This window comes from Falco naumanni, chromosome 8 (assembly GCF_017639655.2).
Source record: "Falco naumanni isolate bFalNau1 chromosome 8, bFalNau1.pat, whole genome shotgun sequence".
Lineage (NCBI taxonomy): Eukaryota > Metazoa > Chordata > Aves > Falconiformes > Falconidae > Falco > Falco naumanni.
In genome coordinates, this window is record NC_054061.1 from 50368265 (window position 1) to 50395002 (window position 26738).

General features: G+C 38.4%; 1 protein-coding gene across 1 annotated transcript in view; it reads left to right on the forward strand.

Annotated features, from left to right (window-relative positions):
• The window catches only part of PARD3B (par-3 family cell polarity regulator beta), a 412598-nt gene that overhangs the window by 105647 nt on the left and 280213 nt on the right, over positions 1-26738 (forward strand). Inside the window, exon 3 of the mRNA XM_040604211.1 lies at positions 19132-19303. Coding sequence (XP_040460145.1) covers positions 19132-19303 — 172 coding nt within the window. The remainder of the gene's footprint in view (positions 1-19131; positions 19304-26738) is intronic.

The window sequence follows — 26738 nt, forward strand, 5'->3', positions numbered from 1 at the left end:
GTTCTGTATTTTTTGTTTGTGGAAATAAATAATGTTTAACTAATAGCATTAATATGTTATCCACTAAGAACATGGAGAAATTCTCCATATTGTCTTATACTCTTTGTAGTAGATTAAAAAAAAGTGTTGAATGAAAAAATAAATAATTGGAATTCCTCTTTACTAGCATAGCTGTTAATTTTTAGTTCATGTTTGTTTTTACGATACTTTAATTGTATTTATATATGCTTTTAATTTCACAGATTATTAGTTTACCATGTTGTTAAAGGCATTTGAATGTGTATAATGATAGTTGAGCTAGAACTGGGATTTTGTGGTACCTTAAAATCAGTTTGCCTCATGATTATAGGGCAGTTCATAGCGCTACATAATATATTGGAGCATGGACGTAAATCCGTTATTTTTTTTTTAAACTTATATTTTGTTTTTGTTTTGGAATATACTGGAAAGTGTTCCAAAGTAAGATTAAAGTGAGTATATTGAACCCTTAACCTCAGTGCTGAGACTCCCTGTGGTGATGATTATTGGTAATGTGAACATCTGTGAGGGAATAGTGGAAGTGCCAAACTTTTCAGAGGGGCTATGACTGGTTCGTAGGCTTCACATTCATAAGATGTGGGAAAAAGTACCCGTGATATAGATAAATCTCCCTCCATTACTGACCTGGATGGTATAATTTGTATTTTTTGACAATATCTGAGGAAATATTAGCTGAGTGACTTACTAAATATTGGTGAGCCTACGATCTGGTTGGATGTACAGTACATCTTAGGGCAATTCTATGGATGATTTTGGTGATCTTTTTGGGGAGATCTGTGGACTAATCCAGTTAGTCAACACATGTCCAAGTGAGGCAAAGAAATGGTAGACTCCTGCAGGGAGAATGGGAATATGACTACAACAGTGATGTGGTATGAACTTGCATGACTTCTGTTTATGCAGTACTGATTTGAGAATCTTGGACTTGTGGGTTTGTCAAAGAGTCGTGTTGAAAATGTATTTATCACATGGGATCTACCTTTCATTTACCTCTGTTCACCTAGGAATAAAGCCACAGTTAGGATGGAAAAGTGCTATACGTGTGCCTGTAACTAAAGTGTAGCTGTTTGCTTGGGTTCCTTCCTCCTGTAGGAAACGGCAGGCTGCTTTGTTCACACTAACAGGATCACGTACCATCATACGCAGCAGAGGGACGCATGTAAAGGAAAATTTCCACGATGGAGGGTACACCTGGGCAGGTAGCTGAGAATGTTCCAAGTGCCTGCTGGAGACGGGCTCTTCCATCTGCTGGCAGGCTCATGGCTGGCACCTGCCAGCTGGCGCAGTTGAAACTGAAGCGTGCTCCTTGTATGCAAAAGAAAAACATTTTTTTTTCTTCTTCTTCTTCAAATAAGAACCATATTATGGCTTTACAAGACCTTAAAGGAAACTGTCTAGAGTCTTGCTAAAAATGACTGATTAGATTTCAGAGCTTGCTAAAAATACTGAGATGGGGGAAACCCTTCAATAACCTGTACTTACACACCTGGTATGAAATGAGAGTTGAACAGTGCATGTTTGGTGCTTTTGGATACAGAAGCTTTCAAAAAGGATTAGGTGCATAATCATATCGGCAGTTGTTGCTGCTTTTGTTCACTTTTAATGCAGCTGCTAATGGAGCTGTTATTTTTTTAAAAAAACCTTCTTTTTGTTGTTTAGGTTTTTTTTTTTTTACAAAACATCAGTTAATGTGAGAATTAATATCTGATAATGGGGACCAAGAAATCTTTGGATGTTAGTGGTATTATGCATGCTCTCTCTACCCCTTTATATTTGCATTCTAATAGGACTGGAATATTTTAATGGCATTAAAAAACCCCACTTCTGTAAAGAGTCTGAGTGGGGGTAAACCCTCAGTGATGCACTTGTGGATGAGAAATTTGGGTTGCCAATTGATTTCACTGTCAGCATAGTAACTGTTGGTTGCAGAAAGGAAACATGTTTTAGTAGTTAGTGGGGTTATGTCCTGAGATCCTGTTTCCTAACCAGAGAGTGAACTGACTGAAGTAGACTGAAAAGTGATTGAAAAGTAAACAAAAATGTATTTAAAGTAATTGGATTTGAATTAAATGTATTTCTACATTTATTTAAAATAATTATTGATTTTCAGTGATTGATCACTACGAAATGTTGATGTGCAATTAAATGTCTTTACATTAAATTTAACACTTCTTATGAAGAGCAAAATGCATTATATGCATATTTATGCAATGGCACTTAGCATACATTTATTCAGAGTCTTAATTTTTACATTTGGCTTAGGAAATGCTGAGTGACAGTTCTTATTTAGTAGAATATTAATTTCTTCATGGCTTGTGTCAAGCTAGTTTTAGTAATTGAAGTTCAATTAAAGCTGCAGAGAACTAAAATGCATTTTAGTTAAGAAAAAATGGGAAACATTCTGGATGTGCATTGGGGAGAGTTTTGCATTTAAAGCTGATACACTGAACAGAAGCAGTTTGCAGATGATAAACTGGGTGAGACCAGGAAGAGTCTTTCAGGGCCTTGGACCTAAAGGTGCTCAGCTCTTGCATTTATTTATTTATCTTATTCAGAGGCTACAAGAAAGACTAGTAAGCTTTCCTGCTTTTCAGTTCTCAGCTGATTTTTCATTTGAATGAACTTATTGTTGAATTGACTTGCCTAGATAAACTGAAATGAGAATATATGCTTTGCCAAGAAGTGGCAGCTACAACTGTCAGGAGCTTGTCATTTTCTCTCTTCAGGAAGCTCTAGCTCCATGTGGTTAGCTCTAGGCTTTCCCCTCTTCAATTGTTTGAGTTTCCTTAAAATGTTACACAGGAACGTGCTACTTGTGAGCAATCCTGCGGAGGACAGGAATTGACTGTGGAATCCTGCTACTTTTTTTAGTCTAATTTGCATTACCTGGCAGATTACACAGCAGCCTGCCTCCCTCCATACTGCCAAGTTGTGGCTGAAGAGTAGATCAGAAACGATTAGTTTAAATTGTTGTAATCCTGGTGGAGTGGGGTGAAGTGTCCAAAGACTAAGAGCTCTGCTGGGTCAACAGAAGCTGTAGAGTTTCTTGATGGAGTCTGAAAGCACAGAAGGGAACAAGTACCTAGCAGGCTAGCAGAAGCCTTCTAGTAATTATTGCTATGATTTTGGACTGGAGCTGCTTTTCTTGCCTCTTCCCTGTACTAAATCCCTGAAGGTTCAGAGGCCAAGGGCTAATTAGTTATTGGTAGACTACTGATATAGGGAAGGATAGCTGACTGGAAGCACAGCTCTGCAAACTTCATTTTGATTAAAAATTATATTTTTCCCAGGTAACCTAAACAGCAAATAGGGGAAGGCAAAGAGCAAAAATAAACTTGGCCAGAACCACTGTTTAGAGTGATACCCCGTGTCACATTTTTTTTATGTCTTTGTGTTTGACTTGTGTTAGCCTAACTTATTTAAAAATTATTTATTTGAAATAAATTCAAATGCAACTGTGAGGAAAAAAATACAGTCTTTTATCCACCCACAATGATCAATTCTGTTTTGATGTCCTGTGCAATAGATATTTGGCAGATCCTTCTCTGCCTCTGAACGTCTCTGAAGAGCAGGTGAACTTTAGTTGTTTGCTGTTCCTCAGCTTTTCTGAAATCCCTGAGTCTCTGTGCAGGGAATACTTGGGGGATGCACTTTTCCTGAGCACCAGCCTTCTGGGGGACGCTGACGCTCCCAGTAAAAGTGACCAAACTGACCCTGGCCTTTGGGCACCAGCCTGCAGCCTCAGACTGTGTGGTGCCCTGATTTAACTTTTAGAATAAAGGGAGACGCTGTGTGAGAAGGGAGAAAGGAGTGGCATTTTGTGCCTCTTAAAAAATCTCTCTCTTTAATTTCTGTTGAAGAAGGTAGCAGGCATCCTTGGCTTTGACAGCTGTGGCTCTCATTCATTGCTGCAAAGCGTGTTGTGACTTGTTTTGGGGGTGTTTGGTTTTGTTTGGTTTTGTTTGTTTTAAGTAGTTTGAACACCCAGTTCTTTAAATCGGAATTGAAGTTATTTTTGGAGACCTTCCTGAAGACTAGCATCAAGTTCTGCAGTGTGTATGTCTGCTGAATTACTAATAAAAAACTGTGTAACTTACACTGGATAGGAGCCCCTGAGATTTGATTTCAGCTAAGTGTGGAAAAAATACTATTAGTCTCTTGGAAAGAAGGTTATTGTGGAGGATGGAGGGTTCAGTGCAGTGTCAATATATTTGTTATATTGTCTAGAATTTTTCTTCATGGATTTTTTTTTTTTCCCCTTGGGTTTTGAAAAGCTTTGTAAGCCTTGAAGAGCAGTGTGCCATTATGAAACTGGCTTACCTGGAGGGGACTGAATGCTTGGTGTGGTGTAGCCACAGAAGGATGGAAAGCCATATGTGTGGAGGAAGTGATTGAGAGGAGCAAGAAGGTCACTCTCATATTATGGTAGGGGTTTTCTTTGTGGGTTAGTTTTGTGGTTTTTTACTGGAAGAAAAAAGTGTGTTTAAAAATATTCCATAGAAATAGATAAAGAACTGAATCAACGTTGTTAGCATTTTCTACCAACTTGAATGTTCGTGTATTTCAGACTGTTAGAATAATGTCACATAATGAGGTGATGTGGCAGTGAGGAAGGCAAATGGAATTCTACTGTGAATCCATTCAAGGACTGATAGTAAGGCTAGGAAAACACAAATTCCCTTTTACAGGGCCTGGCGAGACCTCAGCGCAGATAGGTCAAGTAATAGTTGCGTTCATTGTTTTGGAGGAGGTTAAAATACTTGGCTAGTTGTGGGCTTCAGTTTTGATGACGCTTTGTGATAGTGAAGATATTTTGAAGATTCATGACTGAAAAATTTTTTTGAGAATTTTTTTACTAGCTGAAAGTATTTTACTCCTCCCCCATTGCGTAGTTTGAGTTGTTTAGCTTGCTTTTCAAAGTGGAGCCTGGTAAATCACTCACTTCAAGTTTTGCTGGTTGTGGTTTGTTTTTTCTGTAAATAAAAAATGCTTTACTTTATGAATAGGTCCCTTTATAATTTGTAATGAGGAGTGAAATGGACGAACAAGCTTCTATCTGAAAAATTACATTTGAAATTTCTGAGTAATGATCTGAATGGTCTGAAGTAATTTATTCCCAAGACATATCACTGTTTGGCAGAGTACTCAGACTACTGTAATCAAAATGAGACTATGCCCTAAACATGAAGATTTTTTTTCTCCAAAAAAAGGAAACTTCAGATCCCATTAGAACAATATTTCAGAGTAATGGGAATCTTAATTGAATTCAACTTCTTGGTTCAATATATTCTTCGGTGTTTTTATTATCTAATAAAAAATTAATTAATGTAGGTAAGAAACCATGCTCAGGACTTTGCAGTGTATTGAATACAACAGAAAAATTTCCTTTTCCTTCAGTGCTTTTCTTACAGAAGGTAGTCTCCTTAAGAACTGTTAAGATAATCTTAATTGTTGTTCAGGTATCAGATTTGCGGTTCAGGCTTTTATACCTAATTGTTACAAAACTCTGCATCAAGTAAACGTTAAGCACTATACTTAATAGGGCATTGAAATTCAGCCTTGGAAACAAGGATTGTGTCGAGATCCATCTAATGAGCAACTATAATATCATGGAAAACATACTTGAGTTTTATTTTTTTGATCCTATACTGTTGTGGAAGGACAAGAACATTCCCAGTGTTATAATTTTTTGAATGGTTGTTACTTTTTTCTTGTGTATTCTGTTTCAATAGGGTGTGCTCATATTTGAATAACGCGTACCAGTGTGTGGGTAGTAGAAAGGTACATATGTCAGATCTTGTTTGCTTGCAAACACATTCATGTCCAAGGGATGTATAACATACATGTATACACACATAGTTGCTACTGACTTTTACAAATACTATTTTCACAGTTGTATCCTGACTTCTAGCACTCAGTTAGAAAACCTTAAAGTTGTATGTTTAATTTTACTGCGGATCTTGAACATGGTGTTAGCATTTGTTTACTACAAAATTAAGGAACTTGACTATGAAATTATGCTATGGACAGCTAATGCTAGGGTAAAAAATGACTGAAATTTGTAACATAGATCGTTCTTTTAAGGACTATAATGAGCAAGGCAGCAGTAGGATGTCTGCTATGAACTGATTGCTGAAATGAGTAATTGTCAGTGAAGGGTTTTTTGTTATTGCCAGAGCTGTGACTATCTCTGGAAATTTTACTTTTAGTTTCATTGTTTTCACAGTAATGGTGCATTAAGATGTCAAGTCAAAATATTTTTTTTTTCTCATCCTTCTGTTCTGGTAGTTCATTTGGGAACATATATTTTTGGAACTGCAGTGTTTGGAACCACCCTACTTCTTTTAAAGTTTCTGAATGTTTCAAAATTTTGCATGTTACTGATCTTCTGAGAGAGCATAACTTTAGGTTTCTTCTGTAGTTGCAGAATACTTAATCTGTTTTGCCTTTAAAAAAAACCCAACACACACACAAACAAAACACAGTTCTTCTGTGAGTGACAATGATTGACTTTGTAGTCTTCTGTTAATGAGTATGATAAAACAAGCCATGTGAACTAGTCTGTTACTAATAACGTTTTGAGGATTTTGGTGACATTCCTGTTGGTTTTCTGTTAAACTTCTCCCCTCTTCTGTTCTTCTCCGTCTCAGATTTTTTGCATAAAAGGATCATAACATTTAGGAACTCTCTTCAGGAACACGGTTGCTCGAGATCAAAGTCAGCTGATTTCTGCTGAAGCATATAGGGTCATGACTCTTGAAAATGAGGCTACTGTGTGAAAGGGAAAAGGTGTCTATTTTCTATTTTTTTCAAAGGGGTATGTATGCATTATTATTATGCACTAGGAACTGCCTAGGAACACTGTTTATTGACGGAATTAATAACAAAGCGGTAGAGACTGATAGCATTCATTTATCATTAGGGACAGACCTTTCCTCCCTAAGGTGACAACCAGGTTTGTAAGCTTGCTTTTGCATTTCTAGAGCCTGACACACAGTCAGCAATGGGGCAAATAATGCAGGCTCGGTAAGGTAGGCATCAGTAAGAATAGGACTCTTGGCAGTTGTAAATACTGAAATGTTTTTCTGCACAGACAGAAACACAGTGTGAGAACTGTATGACGTGTGGCAAGATCCCAAGATTTATCAAGCCTGTCGGTACTAATGAAAGTTGTTGTGTGTGTTATGCTGTACAGATGGTTTTATACTTTCAGATGGGTTTTACAATTCAAGTATTTTTTGTGCTGGGCTTTTTTGTTTGGTTTTTTGTTTCTCTCTCTTTTTTTTTTTTTTTTTTTTTAACTTCCAAAGTTCCATTCCCCCATCCCATAATGTCCTCTAAAAAGATCAAAGCCATTTAAAACCAAATAAACAGCTAATTGTGTGCTGTCATTGACTAACTGTGGCCAAAGCAAAAACTTATTTTTGCATGTGATGCATACTGTCAGATCAGTGAGAGAGAAGAGTGACTGGGTAGAAGTTGGTCTGAATTTTTCTCAGCTTTACAGCTAAGGAAGCGAAATGCACATTCAGGTGGTTAGCAGGAGTGTAGCCATCGTGTCAAGGCCAGCAGTTTCTTCCCTGTATTTGGCATTTGTGAGGCCACAGGCAGACTGTTGTGTCTAGTTTTTATCTCCTCTGTGCAAGAAAGGCATTGACATACTTGGAGCAAGCATAGCACAGCATCATCAACATGATCAGGGGTTGAACACGTGACACGGCGGGAGAAGGGTAAGTGAACTTCATACGACAAGGGGGATCTTATTGCTGTCTAGGACTAGTTAATGGGAAGGTGTAGAGGAAACTATACCCTACCTTCTTGAAAGTCCACAATAAGAAGACAAGTGTTAATGGACACTACGTGGTCATCAGGAAGAATCTAATAAAATATGAGAAACGTGTGGAAGAGGGTTTGGGGATAGCGTTGTGTTGGGGTTGTGGTTTTTTGTGTGTGTATGCGTGTGTTTTTGTTGTTGTTTTGGGTGTTTTTTACTATAATAGTAAAGTAATGGAATGGGTGCCCAGAGACTTGCAAACTCTTTGTCCTTGGAGATGCACAAAACTGGATTGGGCTCTGAGCAACCTGAGCCAACTTTGAAGTCTGAGCTAAGTGCCAGTATGGCCCTACTTTGAGTGAAGGACTGGACCAGTGACTTCCAGAGATCCCTTCCAACCTTAATTGTTCCTGTGGGGCCTGCTCATTAGACTGGAATCTGGAAAAGATATGAAAGTTGAAGTGTTTAGTTACAAATACAAAGTGCTTTTTAACATCAAAAATTATTGCCTAGAGTATGAGGAGCCGTGCAAATTCCTAAGAGTTTCAGTTACACCCTCTGATCTTGCTGAAATGGTATGTCTCTTCACCACAGTTTATTTTGGTTTCTGTTTCTGAGGATTTTCATATGTCTATATAATGTGAAGGTTAGCAAGCTACCTTGGACACCTCTACTTCCTTGAATTTTGTATTCAGTATATGCAGCTGTGACACTAGAAAAGAGAGAATAAGTACAAATTGTTGGTACTGCAAGTACATCTGGCAGTGTACTGAAGGGCAATGTTTTCTTACAGCATTTGCAGCTAAGGTGAGTCAGAAGCAGAGCAGTTAAGAGAAGGGGTGCTGGGCTCACTAAATTCATTTTTCCCAACTCCGTTTCAGCCCTGTGAGCTCCTACATCCAAATCAGGTGTGACTGGAATGGGGAAAGCTAGCAAGAAGCAGCCCCTCTCCTGCTTCCCTATCAGCTTCTGCGCTTTTTATACAAAACGTGCAATGTTTCAGCTGCCTTAAATGGCATCCTTGTGATCAGACAGTTAATGGGGATTTGGGAGAGTCCACAAATGTGCATGTGGATGGGCTGAAAATTGGGCACAGTTTGACCTGAGTGGGAAGGAAAGGATTGGAAAGGAGGACTTGGGGGTACTGTGAGGGCTAACAAGTGCAAATCTACATGCCTACTACACCTTGCACGTGATTCTGTCCTGGCGGGATTGATTGTTGGTTGTTGCCACTTTGGGTTCCTGAGAAACCCTGCTAAGTTAAAAAACCTCAGCAATGAAGAAGCTTGCCAGTCCAAGAGCTGCTCAGTTTCTTCTTACAGCTTTATCTGTAAATAAATGCTTGCCTTAAAGCAGTATTTTCAGGTGAGATAATTCACACTATGGAATTACTATAATTCATATTATGATAGCAAGCATTTATTGATGTTTACTAATGATGTAGTAACTAAGATGTTACTTTCATTTCTAAGGATAACACTGTCTTATTTCAGATACCATGGCACAGTATTATTTTTCCTTTTCAGTGACTGATTACAGTAAGTGCATTTGACAAGCACAGCAGTAGTAAGAAATGCAGTCTTTGATATTAGTATTCACATTTTTATAGTTCCATTTTTAAATGCACACTCCAAAATCTAACTTAGCTTCTGTAAAGTCCATATAGGTGAAAGAACTCAGTTTCAAGGTAAACGGAAAGTAAATAATCAGTCTTGCATTTTGCAGTCCTCCTTCCATTTGTGGTTGTTTTTTGTTGGTTTTTTTTTCACTTGGATAGACAAACAATAAAAACAAAAGGGCATTTGTTATCTAGTAAAACTCGGAAGCTATTTCATGTGAAAACATAATGAGTGTGACAGGCTACAAATAGCATTGAACATGAATCTTTTGCAGAAGAAAGGAGGAATGTCCTTTGGTATATTTACTTCAATCAACCCTAATAGGGCTTGTTTTATGTGTTTTACGCATCCGCCATCATAATTATAAATCCTTGACATTTTAGCACTAGCATTTATATCTGCCAGGGAAGCTACCCAGAGTCAACCCTCAAGGAATGTCTGTATTGTTACTATGGATCTCCATAACAGCTCTTAAGTAGTTACTAAGTGGCTTAAAAAAAATTTACATCTCAGTCATGCTTGAAGGGCTCATCAAACTTTGCCACAAATATCAATGTTAAGTACCCAATCAGCTGCATTGTTTGAATTACAGTCACGTGTGCTCACAGGGAATTAGAAGTAGTACATTAGGTCTCATCAGTCAGGTAGGTTGTTGGTTTTTTTCCCCCCATGACCTTTCACAAAAAAAAACCCCAACACCAAAAACCCAAAACACACACACACACACACACCCTGCAACAAAACCAAACAAAATCCACAAACCTCACCCCCAACAACAACCAACCAACAAAAAAACCCCAACCCTAAAACCTGCCAGTTCAGCTACAGGGAAATAACAGGAAGATAAGGATATCTTTTGATTTGATCACACACACAAAACCAATAGCTAGACTCTTTGAAAAGCATGCACAAAAGTTATTTCTCAGGCATGATTTATTAATACAGGAGTTTTTTTGGCCTTTGTAGAATAGTTGGTGCCCTTCCCAAAACAGCAATTAAAAAACCCCAAACACCACCACTACCCCCAACAAACAAACCCCACCCAACAAAAGCCATGAGAGAAATTACACCAACCTGTTAAGAAACTTTTAGAGATCTGGAAACTCATGTTCATAAATTTATCTAGTTGCCCAAATTCAGTTATAAGACAGAGAGCTAATGCAATACTTGTAGTAACAAAGCAGTCCAGATGTTTTGATCTCCCAGAAGAAATGGAGAGTTCGCACCCCTTCCCACAGCTGTAATGTAAGTAATCACAAATCGGGTAGATTCAAGTAAGTGCAGTCAGTGTGTTTTTTCAACAAGCAAAAGCCCCATGGGGTGACTGGTAGTGCCGCAGCACAGGCTCAGCGGGAGGGCTGGGGCAGGAGCTCTAGAGGGTGAACGTGCAGTCCTTTCTTTACATGCTGCTGTGTCTAATTAATTCTTTTAGGTGTAGTAAGTGGTGGGCAAGAGGAACTCCAGATTTCTTGGGAAGCAGATCTGCTGATTATAATGTGGAGCCTGGAAACAATTGGTATCTCACTGTTTGGACAAACTTTTACAGCTTGGTGATCATTTGAAAATCTCAGCTTAATTTATGTTGAAAATGGTTAAAGTATTACCTCTTGGCATGGTGCCTATTTACGATGAAATACAAATATCTGAAGCATTTGGCAGTACAGAGGACCTCCAGTAGTCCTGTGCGTTTAAACCAAAATAAATCCTGCAGGTCTTTACCAGTCCTGGCCTCGTCTCCTCTGCTCTGTCCTTTGGGTTCTGCCAAAACAACTGTACTGTCGTTTGGGTAAGGATCCCTTACTGGGACACCCTTTCCCTTTCCCCAGAAAGAGCTGGGACTTGGGCTGGGTCTGGTCTGTCCTTTCTAGGCATGGTGCTTCTCTTGCTGTTTTGTATTTTCCTTGTATCCTTGAAAAGTTTTGAGAGCAGAGGCTGCCAGTGTTTGTGTTGTGTGCTGTAGGATTCTGTTCTTGGCTACTTTTAGACAGTACCAGAAGAAAACCGAATAATAAGGGTAGGAAAAGTGTCAGGTGGTCTTTGGGAAGATACTTTGGTGTATGTAGTTTTGGCATGTAGGTAAACAAGATGAGCTAATCACCATAGCTTTCATGTAATGTATCTGTAATTTGTTTTCATATGTAGGTGTGAAGGAAGGCTGCCATATGGTGTGTATATTGGTATTTTTCCTTGACAGCCTTTATTTTTAGTTAAAGGAATTCAAAGGCAAACTATTATGCAAGAACACTATTTCAAATACTTATCAGTATATACCAGAAGAATAGCTTGAAAGGACATTCAAGAAAGGCTGTAGAGCTCCAGGAAAGTTCTAAATTGAAAAATTAAATAACACTTTCATCCATTTTTGAGGTACCATAATTACCTCCAGTTCTGTCTGTGTTGCACTGTTACCAGTCTTTCATCTTTTAATCATTTGAACAGGAGTCTTTCATAAGTAATATGTAAAATCTGATTTTACAGTAATGAGTTTGTGGAGTTCAAGACAACTTCTGTGGTGGCTTTATGAAGTTTTTTTGTTCAACATATGGTACACTTTACTCTAGGTTGTCTTGCCTTGATCCCAGGTGTTCTTGTCCCTTGTGGGCATAAATTAAAAGTATAACCTGTGCCTGTGGAAGCGTTTCTGTTAGGAAGATGGACTCCTTGAAAGAACTGCAAAAACGTTGCTGCTGTGGCATTCAGGCTTTGTGACATGTATACGCACGGTACTCTAGTGTGTGTCACGGGAGTGGGGGCACAAAAATCAGTCCATCTTCGTTAAAGGAGACAGATATGTCACTACTGCAAGATTACAGACAATGGTAGTCTAAGGAGATGTTAACTCAGTGATGTGTTGACAGACATTTGCTTTGTGTGATTGACAGAGCTGTGGCAGCTGGAGGATGGAAAGTTGCTTCTCTTCCCGGTTTAGTTCACTGAACTGACCCACCATGGATCTAGCAAATTGTAGCACTTGTGTGAAGGAGCAGTGGAAACCAGTGGCTGGGAAAGTCAGGCCACAGCAGCCTCACAGTAGATGTCATCTTGTGTTGGTGCCAGTGCTTGAGTGTTTTAGAAGGCTGAAACGTTTTAGGAGGCTGGAGTGAAGAACTGGCCTGGCCAAACACATAACCTTGCTGAAAGAAACGGGGGTGGGGGGGGTGGGGGGGGGGTGGGGAAGAGAGAGGAGGAAAGGATCTTTTTCCTTTTTTGCATTGGTCATATATAGGCTGCTATCAGCTGCAACCTTTCTCCATCTGTGTCTGGTTGTAGGTGCAAGCATCTGGAGAGAATTGGAAGTTCTGATCTTTAACTTTTTAAAATTTTATTTTGAACTTCACTGTATTCTGGTATCAGTGTGTCACACAGAAACACTGTGTGTCTTTCTACCTCTTTGTTATGTATGTGTAGGGATAAATAAAAGATTAATCCTACAGATCCCACATCGAGGGATCAGAGAACAAGGTAATGTGATGCTGTAGTGAATGTAATTTTCTGCTGTAGCTTGAGCCATCGCTTCTCCTTATGTCACAAAATTCAATTAAATAGTCACCGCTATTAATTCACCTGTCCTGACAGCTCTTTGTTAAGATGTGAGTGCTTTGTGTGAAGTCTTTACTAATTGACCCAAAAAAGGGAGAATTTTTTTGCATGTCATTTTATAACTAACTAATAATCACTCTTACAGGAGCACTAGCTGTCAGAAGTATAGCTATGGTTAAACAACCACTGGCTTTTTTCTTAAACGAGTGTTTGAAGTCATGGACAGGGAGCATCTGAGCAGGAAACAAACACTTCTTGAAAAAAACAGGACGATTTCGCTACCTTTTGCTGTCCATAGTGAGGAAAGGATGTAAATAAAGTTTTGAAGTGGAAAAACTAAGAGGAAAAATTTCCATCCAACTTGAGTGAAAAATTTAGTACAAGTTAAACATTTACTTCCTTTCTGTGCTTTTGAATATATCATTCTAGCTGTTGAAAACTGCATCTTTTCAATCATGTACTGATGATAGCCTGTGACTGGGAACTTCTCGTGGTGAATTTTTTCCTGGCAGCAATTGAAAGCTAATTAATTTAATTGCAAGCAAGCTTTTATTTTGCCATTTCTCCCTTAGTACCTTGTGTACATGTCTGGTATTTGGGGTCAGAAAGGAAATAGTGGTGTCTGTTTTCTAATTCAGTACAGAAAAGCTGGTAAAATGTACAGGTTTTAACCTTGTTAGCAGTAATCTAGTTGTCAAAAGTGTAGTTTGAAGAGGAAAATAATTACAAAACCTTTTTATTTAAAATGATGTATAGGGCAATGGAAAGTCAGCTGTTTCTGGTTTAACAGACAAGTGCCTTAAAGCAAGATCTGTAAAATTCTGCTCTTTGTTCAAAGGTGAGGATGTTTTTCTTTCAATTTCTGAAACTCCGTGAAGTTGTTTATATTTAATTTATCTTAATCAGCAAGAACTAAAATAAACCTGTTGCAATTTCAGTTTGGAAGGACTTTCTTTTCCTGCTTCTGGTGTATGTGGTGTATATCCCGGTACACAGTGAAGCATGGCTGGAGTGTATGAGCTATGCACTTGAACATGGCCCTGCAGCTGCCTGCCAAGGGAGTGACAACAAAGCAGCTGCCGTTTGGGCTCCTGGAGTAGCGTGCAACTCGTTTTGGACTGACTGAGAACCCCTGGAAGGTGTAAAATTTTGCATGGGAACAAGTGTCTTGTGGGGATTTTTTAAAATGAAATAATGCATCAATTTTCTGTATCTTAGTGGCCAGTAGTTCCCAGAGGTAAAACATGCTGCTGCTTTGTACTCAGTCCCCTGCAATCAGTAATGTCATCATCTGCTGTTGGTATGGACCTTTTTACATATCAGGGTTGATCTTAATTGAATGTGTGTGTGTTGCTCTGTGTGTTTGGGAGTATAGTCACATAATTTTTATGTAATTTTGTTTTACTTTTTTTGGGAGATTTGCTATTGAAACATTAGTAAACTATTGAATGAGCTGTGCCGTAGGACACCATACAAAGTTAATACATTGCCTTGTAGTAAGTTTGCCACTTATTTTGATCAACCAAAATGCTAATCAAATAGAACTGTTCACTATTGCTGCCTTGTGTTGTGACTCTGTCAGTATTACTAGGGAGGAGTTTAATAATCAAAAGTGACAGGAAAGTGCTACATTTTTATAACTATTGATTGTCTAGGTAACAGGTAGGTTGTGAACAGAGATTAAAATAATAGTGGGGTGTAGAACCATTTTACATATACAGAAATACGTAGATATCTTTCACAGCAAATACCCATGTTCTTTAAATAACCTTTTAATTAAGAAGATGCTTGAGTACAGTGTAAAAAAAAAACCCAAACAAACCTACAGCAAAGTACTAGCATAACTTTGACAGTTCACAACTGTCTAGAGTAATGTGTTAAATAATGTATTTTTTTAAAAATAATCATCTGACCCACTGAGCTCGCAATATTTATAAATATTGAACCGGTAAAGAATAAAGTAGGGTTGTAAATCTTGTTTTCATGGTATGTTTGTGGGGGATTTCTTAATGTGTCCTGAAGTTCTTTTCTGTCAAAAGAGGTTGGCTGTCTGTCCCAATTAAAGAATTTTCCATACTGGAAATAAGTCAGTTACTACAATTATTATTTTAAATAGTTATTTACATAATCTTAATTGTATTCATTGCCTTTGAAAAGCTGATCTTTTTAATACTTTGATTGATTAGCAGTGTGTTTATAGTGTTAGAATTGCTACTAATAAGTGCTCCAACTGCAGTCCTGAGGGGTTCTCTCCTAAACAGACATTTTCGATGACAAAAGGCTGTTTATTCCACTGGTGGGGAATGGCATTGCATCTTTGCTACCTCCACATGCAGCACTGTAGTGTTTCCTTTTCCACACTCTCTAAAAAGTGGCAGCTTAATCATGTTACTTATTTAGAGGTGTGTTCCATATTGTAACAAAATAAATTTTCCTTGGTGGTTGTTTTATGTGTGTTGTGTGGGGTTTTTTTTGGTTGGTTTTGTTTTGTTTTAAATATCCGTCAAAGTAGTGCCTAGGTGTAGACTAGGGAACTGTGGGCTTTTCACTGAAGTCACTCAAAGAGTGATGGCAGCAAGAAACTTCCTGCTTTCAGGCCGGCGTGAGGCCGATGTTTGCCGGGCTGTGTCACAGGGGCTTGCTGCTGGTGGGCCTGCTGGGGGCTGGGATGGCTGGGGACGGGGCGGCGGAGGTGCCTTTTCCTCCTGGCTCTGCCCTGGGAGTTGGGAGCAGAGGAGCCAATAAGTCTCCATCTGCTGAACCTTCTTGGTAAATGAGTATGATGTCCACTTTAAGATGCAGAATGAATACCACCACCAAACCATTTGCCATCCTTCTGTATAATTAAGCAGGTGATGCCCAGCAGTTTTGCCCGCTTTCAGGCACTATGATTTCTGCATGCCATTTTGCTGGAACCCACCTCCTTTCTGGGCAGCTGCCAAGGCAGGTGTTCACCTTGTAACATGTTAGCTCTGGGAGTGTCACCCAACACTGGGGCAGGCGCCATGGGGCTCCTCGTGGAGCAAAGACGCTACGGTGGTGCTGTGACACTCAAAACTTTATTTTAACCTGCACCCTCTGCAAATGGGGTTCTCTTACAAAACCAGCGCCCAAAGCCCTCTGCAGGTCTGGTCGTTCAGTGGTGCCCTAGACCCTCTGCAGATGGGGTCGGGAGGCCTCAGCTGGGGCTGGGGGTACACACCTGCAGACCTCCCCCTGCCCCGGTGCCTGCCCGGCTTTGCTGCGCACAGCTGCCCAGGCAGCATCTGCTGGCTCTCAGGTGTCCCTGTGTCCCTGAGATTGGCCCTGGACCCCTTTAAAAGGAGAATGGGCACGTGGCCAGCTGACCGTGGGCCATGGGCACCTGCTCCAGAAGATGGAGCACGGAGGGTAGGAGCAGGAGCATGGGTCTCAGGAAGCCGGTGGAATTGCTGTCCTGTAGCTGCAATGCAGTGCGCCATTCTGGGCTGGCGGGCAGATAAGCTACCACACCTTACCATGATCTTACTTGTCTGATAAAATAATTTTGTATTATTTCTGCTCAAGTTTCACTTGAACTGCAGGGATATAAGGAAACTAAGTATGTGATAATACCTTAACGTACGTGAGCCTGTGAGAGTGGCAGTGCAGGCCAGACTGCTGCTCTGGTCTCTGCTGGTGACCAGTGGCAAGTACTTGAAGGTGGCATCTAGAAATAGGAGAAATCCATCAATGTTCTCCCAGTTTACCTTTCTGGTTTTACTACTACATGTTCTGGGGGTTTTGAGTCTGAGATAGTGCTTGCGTATTTCCATTTAACAGTTCTTGCTGGTCTTTTTCGTCAGCTTGTCTAATTTTTTTTTAAGCCAGGCCCTGCTTTTGGCCTCTGCAATATCCTGGAGCAGTAAATCTAGAGTATTACAATATAATACAACATTTAGTATGCTAGGGTATGAAACCATGAGGAAACTCAGCTTGGTCTAGTTAAGGTATTCACTGTTTTATTCCCATCAAATCACAGCTGAGCTCCATTTACTGTGTTCTACATTGCAAATGCTGAAGTGACCTTCATATCCTACCATTACCTAAAGTGTTTTCAGTGTCACGGTCCTACACACTGTCAAATTTCCTCTTCATTAGTAACAGCCTCTTTCTTAGAAATTGTTCCCGCAGCAAAAGTGAGATGGACAAAGCAAATCTTTTGTAGGGCAATAGCTGTGGGACTTCTTGAATCATCATGGACTTCTATAATAACATGAATAGTCATTCTAGAAACAAACAAAAGATACCATAGGTGGTTGGTGTTTTTTCTGGAGAAAATTGCGATGATGTTGGTGTCTGCTCTAAGGCAGCATTTTTGGCTGTGTGTAGTTGTGGAGCATAGCAGTGGCCTGGTGGTGGATGCAGTGTGAACACCTGGGTAGTTTCCCTGTAATGCAGGAATAAGGTACAAAGAGGAGTGGTCTTTGTTATCGGAATTATATTTTCCTGTACACTTTGGACAAATGAAAAACAAAATGTATGTTTTGAAAGCTAGTTGTATGGCCGTGAAAAGGAAACAGGCTCCATATAGAAAAGGAGAGCAAGTTTTCTACCTAATTATTTAAGGGATTTTGTGTGTGTCTGAAAATGCATTGGTAAATATGAGCTGACACATTTCTAGCAACCAAATTATAAATGAGCGGAAGACCTGAAAATGTCAGTTTCTTCCTTAGGAGCACTTCAGGATTTTTTCGTTTCATTTTTCTTTTCTTTTCTGTCTCATACATTCATTTCTTCCCTTAGGCAAATGAGCTCCTTTAAATGTTTGTCTTTTTATTTCAGTAATACTGTTCATCATAGGACATAATTTTTGACACTTCTTGGTAGTGTCAGAGGAGATTTGATGTACTAATGTTAGCATGTAGAGAGTGTGTATATATACCTTAAAATAACACACACAGAGAAAGAAAAGACTAAATCAATTCTTTAAAATTGTTTCTGTGTGTATCTTGATATTGTGTAACTAGTTGTGTGTGTCATGGTCTTTTTTTATGATTAGCTAGGAAAAACTGTAGGATAATCCTAAGGATTTCAGGAAAGGTGAAATAAATGAGCACCTTAAGATGAAAGTGTCTTTTAGAATGCTTATTAGGCAAAGTCTTCTCATTGGTTTAGATGCATTGGGAATTAATTTTTTGTTTGTTGGTTTTCTCAGAACTCTTAACACAGTTCACTTGTTTTCTGGGAACCATAACACAGTTAATATCTAGCCACATGCATCCAAGTCACTTCTGTTGATGAAGCTGTGTACACATGGTCTGATTACTTTCCATTAGTAGGGACCAAAAGGAAGATGCTTGTGAAAGGCCAGGTTAGCTAAGGCAAAACCTCACTTTTCTGGTGTTTTTTAAAAATCATTTTTGTGTCAACATTAACGTGAGTTTGGACAGCAGACTTTGCAGTCTGTTGTTGCTCAGTGTTGGCCTTCCTGTACACCTGAAGGTGTGGTGGCATTGGTGACCAAGGGGCTGTTCTCAGAAACAGTGTATCTGGTATAAACTTGCAGGAGAGAATGGGAAGAGGCGATAGATATGTGGTGGGTAGAGATGACTGTATGTGTTCCTAGCTGGACCAAGAATCTTTCATCCTTACAAAGGCTATGTTGGGCGACTAGAGAAACACCACTCTGTCACTGTGCTGGGTGTATCTTGTCCTTGGAGTGTAATTACCAGGTACTTAAAAATAAAACGTGTTTGCTTACACATTACAGCTTCCATGGTTGTGTTACCCTTGTGCAGTGCGTCAGTCAGTAGCGCTATTTTTTTTTTTAATAATAGCAACCTTCACTCCCAAGAATTAAATACTGTTCTGTGTTTTTAAGCATGTTCAGCCCTAAATGTTTTGGAATGATGTAAAATGCTCACTAATGGTAGCGTGCTACCTCTGAGAAAAGCACGTCAGCACAGGGCAGTGCTGAAGCATATACTTAAGTCATATTGAAGTCAATGTATTTAAACACAAATGTATGTGTTTTCCTGAATTTGTATGTTTATCGTTAGCTGTTCTGAAATAAGATCATTGTTTTTGTACTCCTAAAGAAGGATAAGTTTTACTTTTTTCTTTTTTTTTTTTTTTAAAAAAAGGTGAATTTTGGGAACACTTTAAATACACAAACTGTATTGTCTTTTGCTTTGATAGCTGATTGCTGTTTATGATGAGGAAGAAACTCAGCGTAAGACTGATGGCACCAATGGCAATTTGACAGACAGAAATAGCCCAGGCTCTTTTGAGACGGAGGTAGCGGCTCAGCTAGCAGCCTTTCAGCCAGTTGGTGGTGAGATTGAAGTGACTCCTTCTGCCCTAAAACTGGGTATGTATATCTTTGCATGAATATTTTTTTGATTCTTTGACCAATATATAGTACTTTCTTATTTCTTTTTTTCTTTTCTGAGTGCGTCTGTAGTCCAATCTTATGTATTTAAAGAATTTCTTTAGCACCCCATTGTTTGCCTTGCAGTTCAGTGAAGACAATTACAATGACAAAAGCTGGGCTTTTGAACAATTGATGTTGAAGACTGCAACTGAGCATGACAAATTTGCACCTAAGCCTTGTATCCTGCTCTGTTATGCCCATCCCTACAGCTGGTGTTCCTTTTTCTCTCCTTTCTTTCATTGGGTAGGTTGCTGATAATCATTCATTGTAATCTTCTGAGAGCAGAAGAGGTAAAAACTATGTAGTGTTTTCAAGTTACAAAGTCATTGAAAAAAACCACTAAACCCAGCACTTTTATTGAGGAACCTGGGTTCAATGAGTGTAAAACTGCAGCGTGCAAATAGTTTTACTGATTATCTGAGCTAATACCCTGTTTTGGGGGTGGGAGGTAGAAAGGAGGAGATGCTGATTGCAAACAGTTCAGCTCTTTGCCTTTGAAGAAGTTGCACAGAAGGGTCTGTTTGCCTATCTGACTTTCAGGTGAGCAAACTGTGATTAGGAGAGGCTTCTGTTTAAGTTCCTCTTATATCAGAAGGTACTGTGTGAAGTGCTGCAACTCTGGTCCCCTGTGTTGTTTCAGCGTGCCTGGCAGGCCAAGAGTTCATGCACTGGTTTCCAATTATAAAGACCTAAAGTCTTGTACGTTGTGAACACAAAGCAGTTTGAAATGCTTTCTTGGATTGAGAAGCAAGCTTAGCTGTCACCTAGATACTAGATATACAAGCTTTCAAAACCAGATTGAAGCTCAATACTCTTGCTTTCTATGTGTAAAGCAGTAGTACACTGACAGCATTTAGCAAATGAGTAGCGGTCAGGAGAGGGTTCTCTGCAGTCCACCAGAGAGCATGGTGTTCTTGAGTGCTGCTGGCAGTCTCCTAATGGCATGCAGTAAAATTTCTGGGTATAAAGGGCTGCGGTAAGATTTCAGAAACTGTATGTTCACTTATCTGTTTATTTTAATTACATTTTTAAAGGAAAAGGCTGATTAACAAAAACAATGAGCTAAATAAAATTTCTAATAAAGCTTACTGGATGAGGGTATGTACCTTAATTTCTAACAGAAGTCTCTGCTCATTTTTGTGCCTTATGTAGAAAATACTGAAATTCAAGCTGCATGAAAATTTTTAGACTCAAACTTCTGTATTAATGGATCACTTCTATTTTCTTTATATTCTAGAACATAGAATTTTTTTTTCTATATTTAATGACACACAGGAATTTCTCATACCAAAAAAATTTAGGAAAAGACTTATTCTTGCCATAACTTCTATGAGATTGAGCTGTCGTTTTGTTAAGCATGAGTTACGGAAGAGCTTGTGGCTAAAGGTTCAATGTTTGAATGGTTTGCCACTTCATTTATTGCATATTTTTAAATAACATTGTAAACACATTTTAACATGTTTTGGAAAGAAATTGTTCTCTATATACTTCTGAGCCATATTAAAAAGAAAAAAACAGAAAATCATTCAGAGTGGTCTGTCTAGCATACTGTTGTGTGTAAATCGAGGGCTGGAGAGAAGAGCACTACAGCCTTACACAATTTTATGTAAAACAGTCAAATGTTAGAGTTCTTGAGCTCAGCAGTAAGCTATCACGTAGTTCAGTTTTCATAGCGTTTATGGAATCTTTCAGCTATAGAGTGTAAAGGAGATGAAATATAACATGAGAAGATCAACCAATTAGGATTCTATTTTGTTTTCAGTGCAATACTTCATATATATGTATATACACATTTTAAGTTTTAGATGGGTGCTTGCTTCTTGAAATAGAGAACTTAAATATAATGTGTATGTCTCAACAGTTCTCTTTCAGATTGTTTTATTTTACAAGGTAAATGAAAGATTTTTCTACCTGTCAGTCCTGTAAACTCAGTCCACACTCCAAAATGTAATTGTTTCCGCTTTTGGATTTTACATCATGGATTGCAGCTCTTCAGACTTAATTTTTGACTTTATCTTTTCTGTACAAGTCCCTGAACCTTAAATTATGTTCCTGTTTCCACTACAGGCAAATTGAAAAGTAAAAGAAGAAATAGAAGGACAATTTGGTTGCATCAATATCACTGATGCATGAACCACAATAGTTTGGCTCTCTGTCTGATTATTGAATTGACTCACGCTTGCTAGCAGAAATAAATAATAATAATTTAAAAAAGCTGTTCTTGGTTTGGGAGCAAGCATGTGATTAAATATCTACATAGCGAGCAAGTGTTGCTTTCCATGGTAGGGCTGTGCTTCGGGAACTGTCATGTGCCTGCCCTTTACAGTATTTTTGCAGAATGCCTTTAGCGATAAATGCAGGGAGTCTGTTGTTACATAAATTGTCAGGTTGTGGAACAATTTTGCCTATTAATTTCTGTTGAGTGCTTTATATTCTCTGAAACTAGATCCGCAGTTTTACATAGAAACAATGTCCATTTTGTGACCTGCTTAGAGAATACTTAGAGCTTGATGTTTAATAAGCATGTGAAACTAGAGACTTGTTCTTAAAAATGAGAGGATCAGTGCTGATTTTGAAAATTCACTTGAGATACTGCCTTCGAGCTTTTTTATAAATTGTGTATTTGATCCTGTTTAGGTATAACATAAAACTAACTTGTTTTAAAGCCTTTACTGGCTAGGTAGAGCTGGCAATGATGAGGGAATTTTTTATTATTTTTATTGTATGATTACTTCTTTTAGGGTTGTTTTTTTTTGGTGGTCGGTGCTATTGAGAATACTGATCGACTTGAGTGTGTCTGAAGTCGTAGTTTTTCCGTTATGTAGTTATTACCCTTATCTTTTCCTTTATCCCCTGTAACTTTGCTTTTATTCTAGCTCACTTTCAATCTTACATTTGACTTGAAAGCTAGAAGTACCTTACATTGCTTCCACATACTGGCAAAATGTTAGAGGAAACAAAGTTAGTTTGTTGTTTAACTTATTATAAGATTACTTCTTTAATACTTGGCATGTATCTTCTTAAAACAGTTCAGGAAATAATTCAGCTATTTGTTTTCCCTGAAATGTATGCTTCTGTACTTTTGAAGCTAACTCTGTGTTGTCAAATAGGTGAAATTGTGGGCTCTTATATTCAGTTTAGGAAAAATGCAGGAAGACTGTAACTGTTTGTGAACACAGTATCTGCTGTGTCCATAACATAAGGTGAGGTGCATACGTGGGTGCCTTCCTCCTTCCCTTGCAGAGCTGGGTTATCAGGTGGTGTTGCTGACAGTGGCTGAATTCAGACTGCAAAGTAAGCAAATACCTGATAGTTTCTTACAGCTGAAAAGGCTTTACTGCAGTTTCTGATACTCAGGGATGAAATTGAGGGAAACACAGTAATTCTGTTAGGTACGTAGGTCTCAATTTGGTAGTGTTTTTTGCATCGTAGTATTTTCCTGTTAAGCACAGTGAAGTAGTAGTTTCACCACAGTTTAGTTTTTTGCGTACTCAGGGGTTGTAACACTTACTGAAACCTGTCATCATCCATTCAGATGTAGATGAAAACCTAATGATTGTCATGTGTACTTTTGCACGGGTACCCAATGACCATAGTCTTCTGCGAAGTGCCAGTGCTGCCTTCATTCTTGTCTGGACAAGTAGTGCTGTATTTCTGTAGAAACATGAAGACGGGGAAGGGGCATTACTTATTTTGTTTCTGTTCAGTGTAGATCTAAATATCTACCTTTTTTGGTTTAGTGAGCAGGAGAGTACTGATAGTAGATTCTGCAGAGGGGCCTTGGGTTCAGTTACACCTCCAGTTCCCTTTCTGTTTTTTGTCCATAATTGAAGTATAGTGCAAAAAAATATCACAGCTGGCCGGGATTTGTTAATTGTACCCAGTTTCTTCAATTAAAATAAAAAAACCCTTTTTCTTTTAATACTAAAACTCTTGGTGTATGTGTTTCAGTTGACAAATAAATATAGACCTGTTGTTAAAAAAATAAAATGAAATCCCCATTTGACAGAAGATGTGATTGGGTAAAGAATATGTTTTGTGCTACAATAGAAATGGTAATAAAGCAGCTGTTAGTTAATATTACAAAATTTAGAGAAACACACAGCCATTTAATGTGTCTGATCAGCTGTTTGAAATAGTGAAGAAATGATCTACTGGGTTTGGTATTTCTGTGGGTAAGTAGAGAACACGAGGACACGGTTGTGAACGGGCAGCAGAGAGAGCTTGTCTTGTGAGACTGTTCCTTGTGAGCAGAACTCAGACTACACTAGTGATGTGGACATTGCAATGAATTTCAAGGAATGGTACAGGCAACTAAATGCCTGAATGGCATGGTAGGTAGTGGAACAGGAAAGGAGAACTAAGAGGTTTAGCCTTTTGGGTTTTTTCACTGTATCTGTTTGTTTTTCCCCTTTTCAGTCCATATGGGCAGGAAGGAGAGCACTTTTTACGGAGGATTAATTTTATGGACATGTCTTTTTGAGTTGGAAATGCCTTCATGATTGTCTTAGTGTTTCATTTGCTTTGGTTGATAGATGATCGTTGAGTGCACACAAACTTAGTTCTTGCTTTTCTCTTGCTCCTCTCCTCGGTGTTAAGTAGTCATGATTTTGCCCGGAGGAAGACAGTATTTGGTGAGACTTGTCACTTCTGAATACTAAGGCAGGGAAAAAAGTGAGGTATTTGTAGGTATCCCCATGATGGGTTTTCTGTTGTTTTAATTATTCTTACCTCTTTCTCCTATTCTTTGGGAATTGGGTTGAAGATTCCTGAAGCTGTTTTCTGAACACAAGCATTATGGGAAACAGATGCAATTAGGTTACTTGGGTTATTACAATAAAATTTAGCTTCTTAATGAATTTATACCTTTACTAGTGTTTGGTTAAAATTGAAGTTAGATAAATATTGCTTAAAATAGTTATTGATAGCAGGTTATAAAATTCTCTTCCAGGAGTTTTTGGAAGATTCTCCCTTGATAAGCTTGACGGGGCTTAAATTGTTACCTCCAGGGTATGGATGTGATCTACTTCTGTGCTGCATCAGAGCTCAGACAGAATTCCTTCTCTTTCTTGTCTGCTTTTAAGTGGAAGTACTCTAAGTAGACTTGGGGGCATTTTGAACAGCATTTATTTCGTTGGTTTTCCTCTTTCAAGTTGGTGTTGAGATAGTTAGATATACAGGCAATGTATTCTTTTTAAATACAGAGGAAACAGCAAGGTTGTGGGTTTTAAAAGTTAAGAAAACAGCTGTGAACTGAAATTGTTCATTTGATAAAATGTTGCTAATGCTTGTATACAGGACACATGCTGTGTCAGAGTAAGTAGGAAAGAGTTTTTCTTACAGGAAAGCTATCCTGGTCATCTTAGTCTTGCAGTGTCAGTTTGTTGGCTGAGTGTTCGGGTGTTGTCAGTACACTGAGTGTACTACATGCACGTAATAATTCTCTCCTGTATGACTCAGGGAAAATTAACATTTTTAAATTAGTAAGTTTTAAAAGAAATAAATTGTGGAAGCACGTGCTGCCTTCTGTGGTTTGAGGCAACACTGCTTATTTCTTTAAGCAAATACGACTTTATTCTGTTTCTCTGCATCAGAAGACAGCTCTTATAGTAGCGATATCAAACGTTGTTCTGTGTTGTTCATCAGAGGTGTTCTGAGGATGAAACTATACTTGATAAATTTTTCTCCCCTGCAGCATTCAATTTAATCTGCTTTTTAAAGAATTGTGATGATCAATTAAAGTCGTCTTATGTTCCTAAAACAAATTGTATCTGTTCTCAAGCAAGCTAAAGGTTTGAAGGTAACTTTTCATCTCTGTCAGAGTGCAGGCTTGGTATATTTTGACCTCATGACTTAAGCTTGGTATTACTTAGTTGTCCTTGATTCATGGAACTGAGCTTTGCACCAGCATAGCTAGTTTGTCTTTGTATTGCAGCAAAAGAATACAATAATGCTTTCTCTAAAGATATATATATATATATATATAGTAATTTTCCCATGTGTTTTTCCCTTTTGGTTGCCCATTTAGAAAACAAGCTGGTCTTTCCTTCCTTTCCCTGTACTCAGAATTTAGTAGCAGTGTAGGTAATAAATTTATGTGCATAGTTGGTTACTAAAGAACCTCCTTTCTTTTTAATAGCCCCTCTGCCTCCAATTTCCCCAAAGATTGTTTCTCAGCAATTACTACCCTTGTCTCTATTCCATTTGCACTTGGTTTAATGTGCCGTACTTTGGGGCAAGGGTGTATCCCCATAAAAATATATTAAGTAGGGAGAAAAATGTTTTTCCATCACAAGTTATACATTTTTCTGAGTCGCTCTCTGAATGTTAATTCCCAGCCTTTTATTACCTCAGGGAAGTTTTGAGGAAGGTGATGAATGGGACTTGGAATGATGGAATAGATTCTATTACAAAAGTCTACCCTGCTTTTTGACACATTTTATTTGATGTCAGTTTTTTCCTCAGATTTTTGTCTATTTTACTAATTTTGTAATGTTGCTGTAAGTATTCATATGTTGTTACGGTGCATAGCTAGTTTCTAAGGTAGTATCTCTTAAAAAGAAACGGACCAACCCACTTAGTAAGCTACGTATTTGCAGCTGAAGGTTGATGATATAGCATAGCCTTTCAAAACGTACTGGAAGGCTATAGAGCAACCTCTGTCAGTACACTGTAGTGCTAGGTAAGACAAAGGAGCGTGTATGTATGTTTATAAATCTCTACAGTACCGTGTGCTGTGTTACCTCTGAGGCAATATGGCAAAATGTGTATTTCAGGTTGAAAATCAGCCTGCTAAGCTTGGCTGATTGATAGTTTGAAATTGTTCAAGTTAATAAAAATAGGACTTCAACTAAAGGTCTTGAGGTAGTAATCACTCCTTTTTTTTTTTTTCCTTAAGAAACCAAACTAATACAGTTTTACACAATTTTTTGTAATGTTTGTTTGCTAACGATTCTTTACTGTTTGCTTCTGTATGAACGTGTTCCAGTATGCAGATGAACCCATCTTTATGAAAGTCATTAGAGTAGTTACATATAACAGTTAAGTGATTCATTCAGTTTGCCCATTGCCATTTAGCGCTCTCGTTGCTTTCTGTTTAATTTACCCTTTCAAGAGCCTTAGTTGATAGTTAATTTTTTGTCTCTTTACTTTGAAGTGCCACTTCAGATTTTGATTGTCTTTCACAACAGATATCTAGAATCTCAGCCAAGTAAAGTGGAGAGTTTTATGTTTACTGCTCCTGAACATAGTGGGCAAAAGATGCACCTCCTTCCCAATATGTTGCACAATTTTCCCATAGACACACTGGCTGTTGATTTATATTTTTCTTTCTTTGTAACTCATTCCTTCATTAGAGGGAAGTCTGTTCACT